Here is a 12,816-nt window from a genome sequence, read left to right as displayed (position 1 = left end):
AATACATTACAATCAAGTTCAGAAAAATGTAGTAGAGGAAAAGGGTTTTTTTGTTGTCAATCTTGGAAACTGTTGCAAATGCACTTTCAAATGCACCAGCATAGTATTCTTGATATCAGAATATAAAGTACATATAACCATTGTTTCTCTTTGAGGAAATTAGTCATTTTTTCATGAGACACTACACTACACTTCCTGTGTAGCAGGTATTCAGACCCCTCCTGAACTCCAAATTCTGGTCCTGGCTGTGGGGACAGAGGGGGTTTCTACTACTAATGCACAGAAAGTGATAGCAGTGTCATAGCAAGACTAATGGGCTTCATCACATTCACAACATACTGGAAAATGACCCTTTTAAAGAACTAGGCTGGAGTGTTGACTTGACTTACTGTAGTAACAGCCCTCAGACCTTTCCAAAGGTGCCAGCTTGGTGTTCATCCAGCTGTAGTGTAAATTAGCCAGCCCCTGCCCTCACAGCATGTAGATAAGACCCGTTGGGGCTGTGGAACAAACTTCTCCATCACAGCGATCAGCCTCTCTGTCACTGCCTATTGTTTAGCACGTCTTCAAATCTGTAGAGGATTACAAGTCATTTTATAAAAGTTGGCAAGACCTGGGAAAGATAAGTGGTTCCAGCATGCCATTTCGAGTCCCGTAGCTTCCCAGTCTGCTGGTCAGCCTTGAGGCTGCTGGCTCGTGCTCAAAGTCTGTTCTCTGTTACCGGAGAGCTCAACAGAGAAAAGTAGCAGCCTTTAGCACCAGCTTGTTTATATTAACCAAGCCCGCTAACGGCTTGTAAAGGAGATCCTGCAACAAGTTTATCTAGACTGGGCAAACAGTAAAACTAACCCTGGAGTTCAAAAAGGGTTAGTCTTTTTTTAATTTTTTTTATGGCACCATAAAGGATATTCAGCCAGATTCCACAACAGTACTCTAAAAGAATGGTTGGTACAGTCTGGTTGCTTTGAACAGTTCTAGGACCATTGCCCCTTGCCATTTTGCCTGTGGGATAACCCTTTAAATAATCTTCTGTATATTTAGTATATATTCTCTGAGGCTGTGCAATGCAAGATCCTTGAAAAAAAGGATGTTTAACATTTAAAAGAAAACTAAACCTTTTAGGATTTTTATTTAAGATTATGCAAGATTTTAGTGGAATGTGTGTTTTTGAAAATAATGGACTACATTTGAGGGAGGAGTAAAAACAAAGGGATATTTGATTGGCATGTTACAATGAAATAGGGCGCAGTGTCAGGGATACATGTTTCTGTATGCTAGCTGCATTCAAACTAGAGAATATTAAATATTACTAGGGCGAAGCTGGAGCAGCCCACTAGAGGCAACAGCAACAGTTCTGTGCTCAAGATAATGGTGGGGGGAAAAAAAACAGACCTCCTTTTCGGCATTCAGGTATTGTGCCTTAAAATATTCACCATGGTAGAGCTGTGTGTGGTAGATTTGTTATTCCTGACTGGATTTTTTTTATAGCAAAGGGAAAGCTGAAAATTCAACTGGATAGCAGTGCATAGGCCGTGATTCTAGATGAGATTCCTGTAGGCGCTGGCTGGAGTCTGAGGTATGCAGTAAGGGGATGTCTGTTCCATGTTTTTTACAACTTGAATGCTGCATAGAACATTATGTAAATTGAAAAAAAAATAATATATATATATATATATATATATATATATATATATATATATATATATATATATATATATATATATATATAATATATATAATATATATATATATTCAATTCAGTGACAATGGAGGAAACTTTTATTTTAGAGTGATTTTGGGACAGTTGCAGCTGACCCTTGGTTGCCTCCACAAAACCAAAAAAGTCCCTCTGTGTTGCTGTGTAGAAACATGTAAATGGTGTAGGTATGCTAACCTTTTCTCACCTTGTATAAGCACTAGTATTATAACAGGCACCCTTGGATTCTTAAGTTGTATTTATTAGTTCAGTTTGGAATACTTCCTGGAACCTCATCACCTTGTGTGTTGTAGTCCAAATGGCTGCATGCTTTGGACTACAAGCTGGGACGGCGACAGCCTCTGTGTACCAGTGCCTCCACCCAAACCCAGTCAGATAGGTATTGTTACTACTGCTTCAATCTAGCCCAGTGGCACCTGTAAGTGGCACCTATATAATATATTAAAGGGGTTATATTATTCACATTGGCTCACTGCATTAGGGTGACCGGCAACTTGCCTGTGACTTCAGTGTTTAGTTCAGACAAAGTGCTTTTTATTATTTTCTACAGCGCAGTTGGGTTTCTGTATAAGATAATATTTTGCCCTTGTAAAGGAAGAAAGGATTTCCTGACCTACCTGGAACCTGGCCCATCTCTAGTAAGAGAGAAAAAAAAAAAAAAAAGGATATGCTAGGTGTGAAAATCAGCATAATAAACTGCATCTGAATGGCAAACACATGGCTCAATACTTCCATCTAGTGTCAATACATTGATTTATCACTACATTGAGTACAAAAAAAAATATGCAGTATAAAAAAACGGTTCCTGTCTTTTCCACAGAGACAATTAACAGACGTGTTCCAAATAATGAACATACCTACCTAAAATAACAATACATATGCATACTTTACTGTACTACTCCATACTGAAAAGCAATGCAGATTTCAAATGAATCCATAGGTGCTGGTTGGAAACCTTGACGAGATGGTGAATCACTGGAGTTCTCCAAAGAACACACAAGTAGTCCAATAGGAACAATTCAGTGTAGTTGTGCGGGTTGGTTTCCAGACCTTCATGGCCGGATTTCTGTAAAATACATTCAGTACAATGTGCTTTCGTTTTACTGAAACAAGCTTTTAAATCTATTCTTAGCCATGCATTTCAAAAAGTCTTGCCAGCCTCATTTAAAAAGCTGCTCAGATGATAAAACCTGTAGGTCCTGAAGTCCACTGACGCTTGCTCTATAACATACTGACCTCCGTTCACAGTTTAGGTCACCCCTCATTCTGTATTGTCCACATCCTTAGGAATGGTTGCAGGCTGTTGCAATGACAACTAAATTAAATTTCAGAAATTGTTTAAGTGTTCTGATGTCTGACCCTAATATTATGCTACTGCTGCAGAAACCTTTTACAGTGCCTTTTAGTGGAGTTCAGTAGTTGGTTAGGGTGGTGCACTGTACTGCCTGGGACAATGTTTTGTATTGTTAGGCAGACTTGTGTTGAACATGCATTACATGCAGCTAATCACAATGGCATACATACAATATTTATGTTCTGTGTGCCTATTTTATATATGATTCACCTCTTTGAATTTCAGAAGTTGTGTAGTTCATGTTGCTCCAGATTCCGTGTATTTTGAGTTAAGTCTTATTGCATAAGTATAAATCTGCACGGTTTGTTCTTTTTTCAATCCCATATGTTGCAGGATTGAGGGTCGTCTTTCACTTGGTGATTCAGTGCCTCGACAGGTTCGTTGGTTGCTTGCAACTCTCTCCTAAAGTGTTTTTAATTTGGCATCTGCTTGCTTAAAGAAGTAGAGCTACAGTAGTCTGAAATAGATTAAAGGTTTTCCCATTTCCTCAATTAAGATGCCCAGATGGCAAAGACTGTTGCTGCAGGGATGACAATAAAATGGCGACAGAGTTTGGCACAATATTTTCTTTTGTAATCTTGAGGAAGAGCACCTTGGAGACACACTGTCTCCTTTGATCACAGACAGTGGTGCTTGTGTTGCATCTCAAGGAATATGTGCTTTTCCCTGTAGGACTTGCTGGCTCTCGTTTCTATGGGAAATGGAGCATGACAGGAAGACTATAAAATGAACTAATGAACAATGTTTTGACATGTCCAATAACAGACCTGTTCTGTTTTGTACAGTACCCCCAGATTCAGAAGAAGTCTCAGTACATAAAATACCTCTGCTGCGATGATGTCAGAACCCTCCACCAATGGGTGAACGGGATTCGTATTGCCAAGGTAACTGCAGCTGGATGTCTGGCTTCCTTGCCGACTATACCTTTTAACACATCAGCTGCTCTTAGTATTTCTTGTAAATGTATAAAATAAATAAATATGTGTTTTTTAATGTATTTTAATCTCTTGCAATCTGACATTATACGTGTGTATTTGTTGTTTTGTGTTACTTATTTTAGGTGAAGCATTTATAATGGTTTATAGCCTATATTTCTCACAGTTGGAATCGATTCTTGCTCTTTCCATTAACGGGTATTGTGTCTGTAGTATGGAAAGCAGCTCTATGTGAACTACCAGGAGGCAATGAAAAGGACTGAGGCAGCATACGATTGGTCATCCTTGTCCAGCTCGAGTATTAAATCAGGATCCAGCTCATCCAGCTTACCAGGTAAGAAAGAGAAGTCTACTTACCCTCGCCCCAGCCACCAATGATCCAGAAATAATTGAAATTCAAGTCCATCATAGAAATGAGAGAGTTAGACTGTGGATCTGAATTAGCTCAAGACTTGCTTACCTCGATTACACTGTTACCGATGTCTGTGAATAGTCTATTCATTTATATGATGACTCATCTCATTGGAGGAGAAAAAAGTATTTTCCTTTCTGTGACTTTTACAGATCTGCAGGTTAGACCCCAGACAGTAATAGTACCCCTAGATTGTCCCTAATGGGAAAATAGGCAGTCCTTTTCATGGATAGATTTGCCGATTTTGTTGTTTGTTATTGTCCATTTTTTTTTGTGTCTGTACAATATGCATCCAATTACAGGATTGACAGGCACATGTTTTTTTTTTTTTTTTTTTTTTTTTTTTTTTTATTAATACACTATGTAACACAATTTTTGTTCCTGGGTAGTAAGTGTTATTTCCTAATTGCTTATGCCTCAAAAGTATAGAAAATGGCTATTATTCCCCACAAACTTTGCTTTTGTGACCAGGACAGGTAAATTTCAAAATATCACTATTTCCAATGAGAAAACGGGCTTTTCGTTCACATAAAGTCAGAAAAAAACAACATATGAATCCAAATTAACATGTATTTTTACTAAAGTAATACAAAAATGACTACAAAAGATTTAGAAGTGAGTAGTTTTTCGAGATTTACGATTATACTGTAAAGTTTCACTTTCCTCTCCGCTAGCACTACCATTGCCGCAGCTTATTGATTGTGTCACACTGGCTTCGGAACATGCAAGCTCTCTAAGTGATTCTGCTAGTTAAGATGTTTGAACTGCATAGGTCACCACTCCTGACGAGCAAATTGAGCACCTCCACAAAAAAAAAAAAAATCTCCCACTAAACCTGTGTGTGTGTGTGTGTGTGTGTGTGTGTGTGTGTGTGTGGTATATATATATATATATATATATATATATATATATATATATATATATATATATATATATATAAAATATAAATATATAAAATATTTTTTGTATACTACGGTTGCATGCGGATACTGATGCTATCGTATGTACAATTGTATGTGGACTGCACAATGGAAGTGTGGACAAATTTTTTTATAAAAAAAATTATTCTTAATAACAATAATAAATAACAAACAATAACGACAACAAAAAAAAAACCTCACACCTGAGCGTGTTACCTGCACACTGTGGCTAATCAAGCTCATAGTAAAAGCTGCAATGCGCTCACTATTTTCTCTCCCTTGGTAGAGTCTCACTCAAACCACTCTGACAGCGGTGTGTCCGATAGCCCGTCCTCAGGACATGTTCGTTCCCAGAGCATCGTCAGCTCCATCTTCTCCGAGGCCTGGAAGCGGGGGACACAGATGGAGGAGACTAGCAAGGTAGGCCTGTTCAAAGGGCCACAAACATCTATTGACTGTACTACCACTGGATTCTCTGGGATTACTTATTAGTGGCACAGGCCTATAAGTTAAGGCCCACCTCTCTTCTCAGCCTTTAGTCGAGTAAAATTGTCAGAGACACAAAGGTGCACCGTTTTGCACTGCCTTTGAATGGAGAAAGCAGTTTCGATAACATTGATAGACTTTTTTAAATTTTATGTAAGGAGGCCACAGTGTATCTTCAGTGTGGTTTGGGATTCTGGTATTGCCTTTTAAGGATTAAAATTATTTGTTTGATATAAATGCACATGCCTTAATGTGCAAGTCTCAATGAAGGCCCACTTTGTGTGTTAATATAAACCAGAATGCTATCACTTAAAGATAAGTTTGAGAAGACCAGGGCCCATATTTATGAAAGGCGTTGTATTTTCTATAGGTTTTCTATAGGTTTTTCCATGCATGAACTTCCGACATGTTTACTTCCATCTCCGCATTTTTTTTACGATTCACTTTGTGTTCTTCTGAAACATCTTTCAAAACACACTCCACAGACAGCTTATGTAGGATCAAAAGCACCGTATGTGGGAAATTTGTGGGCAGTTCAATTGCAAATTCCACCTACACCAATTGTACGTGTGAAGGCTCAACGTGAGAATTGGAAATTTAGGATCAATTTGTGCGTGCAAAAAAATAATCAAGTACTTAATACATGCACATTGGATAATTACGGGCTCAGGATTTTAACCTTTTGGTTTCCTTGGGAAGATGGTATAAGACTTTTGATTTTAAGCCGTTTTTCATTTTCTCCATGTCACCTGTGTGTCTTACTGTCCATTTTTCTCCTGTCACCTCGCCTATCCAGGGGTCGAAGGTCAAGCCTCGCAAGCCTGTGCTCCTGTGTTCTGGGGTGAATTAAGGGTAGGGGGTTTGTTGGACTGTAGATGTAACACAGATTATTTGATATAACCACACACCTTTTAATATATAAATAAATAAATAAATATAAAAAGGAATTTAAAAACTAACCGCTTTTAATTCTTACAGTGGCTTTTAATCCTAATTGTGAATGTCTATTGGGATAAACACCTGATTTGATTTTATTAACAGCTAGTTGATCCACCTAGCACTTTTTTAATTATTTTTTTTAAAGCACAAAATTAATCAAATGTATTTACTTTGTCACTGAAAAAAAAAAAAGGAAAGCTTTTTTTTTCCTTTCGATTTTCAGTTCACTGTGTGTGTGTGTGTGTGTGTGTGTGTGTGTGTGTGTGTGGATTGTGAGTGCGTTGAAAACATTTGCCCTGTTTATTTCTTTGAGGATTTAACCTTGTTCTAGATATAAACAGGAACACACTAACACTGAATCGCAACTATTGGTTTACTCTTTAGCCAGCTGTATCATCTTTTAATCACTGTTTCTTAACCTCAGTCTTTGGGGGCACCTGAAGAGGCTTTGCACCAAAAAAAAATTCCAAAGATTTCCATGAGCGATGTATATTGTGGAACATAACTATGATTTTTGTAAATGCTTTTATATTGAATATTCAGGACATGGATGAAACTAAACCATGATGATTTGGGAGTAGTTGAGAACCACTGATATGATTGATACAGAATTAAACAAAAGGCATTTAGTTTTCTAACCCAATTTTTTATCCAGTAGAAAATGGAAACTGGCATCCAAGCAATTAAAGATGCACATTTAAAATATCATGGAAGAAGAGAGAGCTACTACACAGCCGTGTATGATCTCCTAAGCTTTTGAAAACCATACTGAATTGTGTCTTGATACAATTTACACTGCAGCACAAGAAAGCCCAATATTCTGTTGTGACAAATAAAAGGCCATTAGATGGCACCAAACACTGCACAGTAGACTGTCCTTATCTGAAAGTCTCAAGTGGTTGTAATGGATTTCACTGTAGATTTTGTGAAACCTGTATTAATACCCAACAAATACATTAATAGTAACTGCTAATTATGTTGTTGTTGTTTGTTTAATGTGAGCTAGCCCAATAATAATGATAATGCTATGATGCTGCTAATAATAATAACGCCAATGAAAGCAGATTACTGAAGTTGACCAGTCTTGGTTGGTGTGGTTATGCAGGTTTGTTTCAGAAACACTGAGAACGCTTGAAGGGAAATGCTGTTTTGTGGATAATCGCAAAAAAAACAATTCCCATACAATTGTTACAGAAATTATGTATGATAATGTATGGGTTGTTAATGCCTAAATGTATAGAGCTACAGTATATGGATTTGTCAGCATGATGTTTTATCAGTATGTCCCTATAATATTTAGTAGACTTTTGGCTTTAGGGGACTATACCAAGCAGGATTATGCTGCGATGTAATTTGAGGATAATATTTTTCAGTTCCTCCACTTGCAATAAAGGGGGTATTATACATCCCAGGTTAGCTAGAATACTTGTGAAGAGGAATGCTATTAATTAGTTTGTATTGAGGGTACATTAGTCTGGGATCTCTGTCTGCTGGCAGTTTGCAGGGAGAGAGACAAATGGAGGGGGATGCCAGCAAGTCATTATCTTTAAGGGCTAATCATACATACACGTGTCCTGAAGACGGGTTGTCAGACACATATATACACGTTTGTGTAGACCTTTCTTTTTCTTCTTCGGTACAATAACCATGCGGCAGCTTGCATCTGATCCACATTGCCTTCAGATTATATCCAAATTTAGCAGGACAGGGTGGCGATTGCAGCGTTTTTCGTCCAAAAGTCGAACCTGTTTCGTTTTTGTTTTTCACAGAGATTACGTTCAAGCATGAAAGGTAGTATGTGAATAGCCCTTTTAGTCTAGCTGCTGGGTTTTGAATGCTAAGGTTTAATTAATGACATTGGTACGACTATCTAAAGGCACAAGTGTTGAATTGTGCTGGGTTTGTGGTTTGGTTAGCAGAGCAGGCATTTTATAAATATCGCCACAACAAGCCAAGCCAAGAGTACTTGCTGTGTTTTATACAGGTACGATTTTACTTTTGTACAGGTAAGATTTAATTTTGTACAGGTATGCTTTTAGTACTCAAACCGAGGCAGCGCAGAGAATCTAAGCATTGTTATCTTAAAAGGAGCTCCACTGTTTTAATTGAAATTTACTACTAGGCCAGTTTGCTGTCGTTGCCTGTCCATAGTCAACTTTATCAGCAATTACGTAGACTTGTATCCCATGGATGCAGCTGATCGTCGTGAAGTCCTAAAACTTTTTGCACAGCTGCAAGAAATGGTGTTTGGTTTTATTTAGAGATTGTCAGAAACCACATTATCAATGACTGCTTAAAGCATATTGGAGAGGAGAAGCCAGGAATGCTCATTGAGCAGGCAGTGTTATTGAATTGAAAGTGTGTTGATTTAGATTCATTGTTTTTTTGTTTTTTTTTTTGGTTTTTGTTTATAGTTATCACTTATCTACATGTCAAAGTTGGTGCTACAAATGTCATAGATTTGTTCAGAGTGAATAGCTGTCAGCAACTGGTACTGAACTTTACCAGCAGTTAAATTACTGTACAGCAGTGACATGGGGTTATAAGAAACCAACATTACTCTTGCATATGTACTCTGTATGTAAGCAATAACTGACAGGAAATGAACAGTATTTTTTTTTTCTCATTTTCAGACCAGGTTGGAGTCCGTCAGCAGACCCTACCCCCTTCAGCTGCCTCAGCCTCCCCCCCAGACCAGGTTAAGCATTTCTCATGTTTCCCCCAGCCCTCCCCTCCCCCCAGCCACCACCACCACCACACCCCACCACTCCACCTCCCCTCCACCCAACCCGCCCCAGCAGGCAGCCCCTACCATGTTTGCAAAGTACAGTACCATCACCCGACTGCAGAGACGTTGCGTGTCAGGCACGCGGCAGCAAGGAGGCAATCAGTTTAAACTGCCCTCCTTGGGCCAGCAGGCCCCTGTGTCACAGTCTGTGAAGCCCCAGATAACCATCCCAGCTGGAGCTAATGTACCCCCTCCCCCTCCACCACCACCTCCGCCACCCCCACCAGTCCCTGGTTCAGCCATGGCGGTGCTAAAACCAGGACCACTGAGCCCGGCTGTGCCACTTTTCATGCCACCACCTCCATCGCACCCGCAGAAATTCCAGACCCACCTCCAGAATAATGGGATTCCGCATGCCCCACAGGCCCCGCCACAGTCTCCTCAGCCAAAGTTCCAGTCGCTTAGCAACAGCGGGTTCCAAGCAGCACTGGCTCAGAAATTTTCAGACCTTCCCCAGAATAATGTAGGTCACATGGCCGAGGTAGAACCTCCTCCTCCACCACCACTTCCAGCTCCAGCACCAGCTTCACAGGTTCCGGCCAAACCATTTGGAGGATTCCCACCACTAACTGCAGCCAAACCCCCTGCGCCCGGTGCTGTGCCAATGCCTATATCTCCAGTGGCAACGATGCCCCCTCCCCCTCCTGCACCAGCACAGCCACCTCCTCCACCAATGAAGAAGCAGAAGAGCTTCTCAGCTGGCTACTCCTCTCTCACACCTGCCCAAAACCAACCTCCGCCCACCCTCCCCAAGCAGCACAGCTTCTCTTACAAAGCTCCTCCAATGTCTGCACCTATTTCACCAACCCCAACCCCATCCCTAGTCAAGCAAATGGCCAGCCAGTTCCCTGCACCCCCACCTCCTGCTCCTGCACAGCCAGAGCCCAAAGCATTGCCCCCTCAGTCACCACCTGCTGTCAAAATCAAACCCAAATGGCAGCCTGGGGGCCAGCCTCAGTCCCCTGAATTCCCCCCACCACCACCAGAGAGCAGCCTGGCCTTCCCTCCCCCTCCCCCTCCCTCCCCCTCCCCCTCCCCACACCAGCCGCTCCACCTGCCCCGCCAGCAAAGAGTGGCTCTCCAGTGAAGAAGGCCTCCAAGACATCCAGCCCTGGCGGAAAGAGGCCGCCTCCAACACCCCAGCGGAACTCCAGCATCAAATCCACGAGTTCAACTGAGTACCACGAGTTGAAGAAAGTGGAAAGCCTGAAGAATAAATTCGGACAGGCTGCGGAATCGTCATCCCCATCCTCCTCAGGATCACCTTCTAAAGACACTACTGGACCCCCAGCCCCTCCGAAGCCAGGGAAGCTCAATCTATCCAACCTGCCCATGGTCTTCCCACAGGGCAACGGCGGGACCAGGGAGCCCACATCCGACTTTCCCTCTCCTCCTTCAGACTGTGACTTCCCACCACCCCCACCGGAGTACGAGCTGCTCCTCCCTCCCCCAGCCGAGCCCCCTGGTGCTCCCAAAGTGGCTGTTGTCAACCCCCAGCCCCAGGCGTGGAATAAATCCTCCCTGAAGAAGACTCCCCCACCCACACTGCCCCGGCGTAATGACGGTACCCGTCTGTCTCTAGGGGAAGGCCCTGAGCCGCCTACAACACCTCCACCGCATCAGCAGCAGCAGGAGGCCCCACAGCCTCCCACCTCACCCAAGGGAAACTTGTCTGTGCAGCCCAATTTCCTGGCGGATCTGAACAGGACTCTGCAAAGGAAGTCCATCACCAGGCACAGTTCCCTTTCCTTGGCGCGGATGTCCAAATTAGAGCCGACAACCACCATGGACGATATGGCCCTTCCGCCGCCCCCTCCTGAGCTTCTACTTGACCAACAGAAGCAGGGTTCCTACATGTCCAGCAACATCTCAGGCTATGCAACACTGCGGCGTGGGCCCCCTCCTGCCCCACCAAAACGGGACCAAAGCACCAAACTCACTGGAGAGTGGTAATGGCAATACCAACAGACTGAACTGATATAAAGAGTATTAATCATTACAGACCAGGATGCCCTGTTATATCCTTATATTTCAAGACAGACCAAACAACCTTTACGGCTTTTCAATGGTGTCTTTTTTCTGGTAACATAGGCAATTCTATAACATAACATAACAATGAAAATGACTTTTGTTGCAATATATTGGTACTGCATGGGACTCATTATAAATGAACATGTTATATAAACACATGACAGCGTTTTGGGAGGGGTGGTGGTGTAAGAGGTGGGGGAGAGGGTGGAATATAGTTATAGTTTTTATTTAATTAGATTCTAATGACATTTTAAGGTTTAACAAATATAAACTGTTGCTGCCCTTATTAACCGCAAAACAGATCTATTAAAGTGAACTTTGTCATGGTATTCATTTATTTAATTGGAAAGCATTCTGGATTCAAGTGTATTTTTTTGTTCATCTGCTTACTGTGCATTAAGAAAGTGGTATGCTTGCTTTTAAAATGGTTGAAATTTGTATTTAGTGGCACTTGTATATTCTGTTTTAATTTCTATTTTTTGCTAGTAAGTGCACATATGTGTAAGACGTTTACTCTAATGCAAAACCAGAAAGAGACTTCGGAATATTGCACCAAATGGTTGAAAACCTTTTAATAATGTGACCACTTCACAACTGGAATGAACCCAAGTGAGTCCCAAGTGTTTTCTGGATACAACAAGAAGTAAACTCCACCTCTGCAAGCGGGGAATCCGTGACGAGTTAGAGCAGTGTGCATCACGGATTCAGAATGTGACTGTGTGTGTGTAATATATATATATATATATATATATATATATATATATATATATATATATATATATATATTATATAATAATTCTAATAATTGGTTTATATATAAACCAATTATTGTCTTTAACAGCGGCTACTTTCCAAGATCGCTTTTAGGGGATTCCAAGTATACTGATTAGAATCTTCCCAATCCTTGCTGTTTAAGTGGTTTTCCAAGTATACTGGGTAGTAAGTTTACAGTTATTGGTTAGGAAAGGTACAAGGGTGAGCATGTCCTATAGCACCTGTACTGCCAATATTACTGAGCATACTACACTGACTTACATCTCATCCCAATTCCTCTTCGGCAATAACCAGGCTCAGGGTGATTTACTACACAAAAACGCCTTGTCTTCTTAAAGGGTGCTACAAATGCCTCTCCAACAGTTCTGCAGATTTGCTCCCCAAATCAAATTTGTGACTCTCTACAGTTTGAGGGACCAAACCATCAAATATACCTGAGATCATTGTTTCACACTTAACA

The 12,816-nt window shown here is 41.0% G+C and overlaps 1 protein-coding gene across 1 annotated transcript in view; it reads left to right on the top strand.

Moving 5' to 3' along the window:
• LOC121322122 (ras-associated and pleckstrin homology domains-containing protein 1-like) overlaps positions 1–12,020 on the top strand; it is a 105,035-nt gene extending 93,015 nt beyond the window's left edge. The window contains 5 exon segments of the mRNA XM_041261661.1: positions 3,857–3,955; positions 4,220–4,340; positions 5,625–5,758; positions 9,397–10,608; positions 10,611–12,020. Of these exon segments, the coding sequence (XP_041117595.1) occupies positions 3,857–3,955; positions 4,220–4,340; positions 5,625–5,758; positions 9,397–10,608; positions 10,611–11,504 (2,460 nt within the window). The 3' untranslated portion in view covers positions 11,505–12,020.
• Positions 12,021–12,816: the final 796 nt, after the last annotated feature.

The sequence above is a fragment of the Polyodon spathula genome, chromosome 10 (assembly GCF_017654505.1).
Source record: "Polyodon spathula isolate WHYD16114869_AA chromosome 10, ASM1765450v1, whole genome shotgun sequence".
Classification (NCBI taxonomy): domain Eukaryota; kingdom Metazoa; phylum Chordata; class Actinopteri; order Acipenseriformes; family Polyodontidae; genus Polyodon; species Polyodon spathula.
This window is presented reverse-complemented; position numbering and strand designations above follow the sequence as displayed.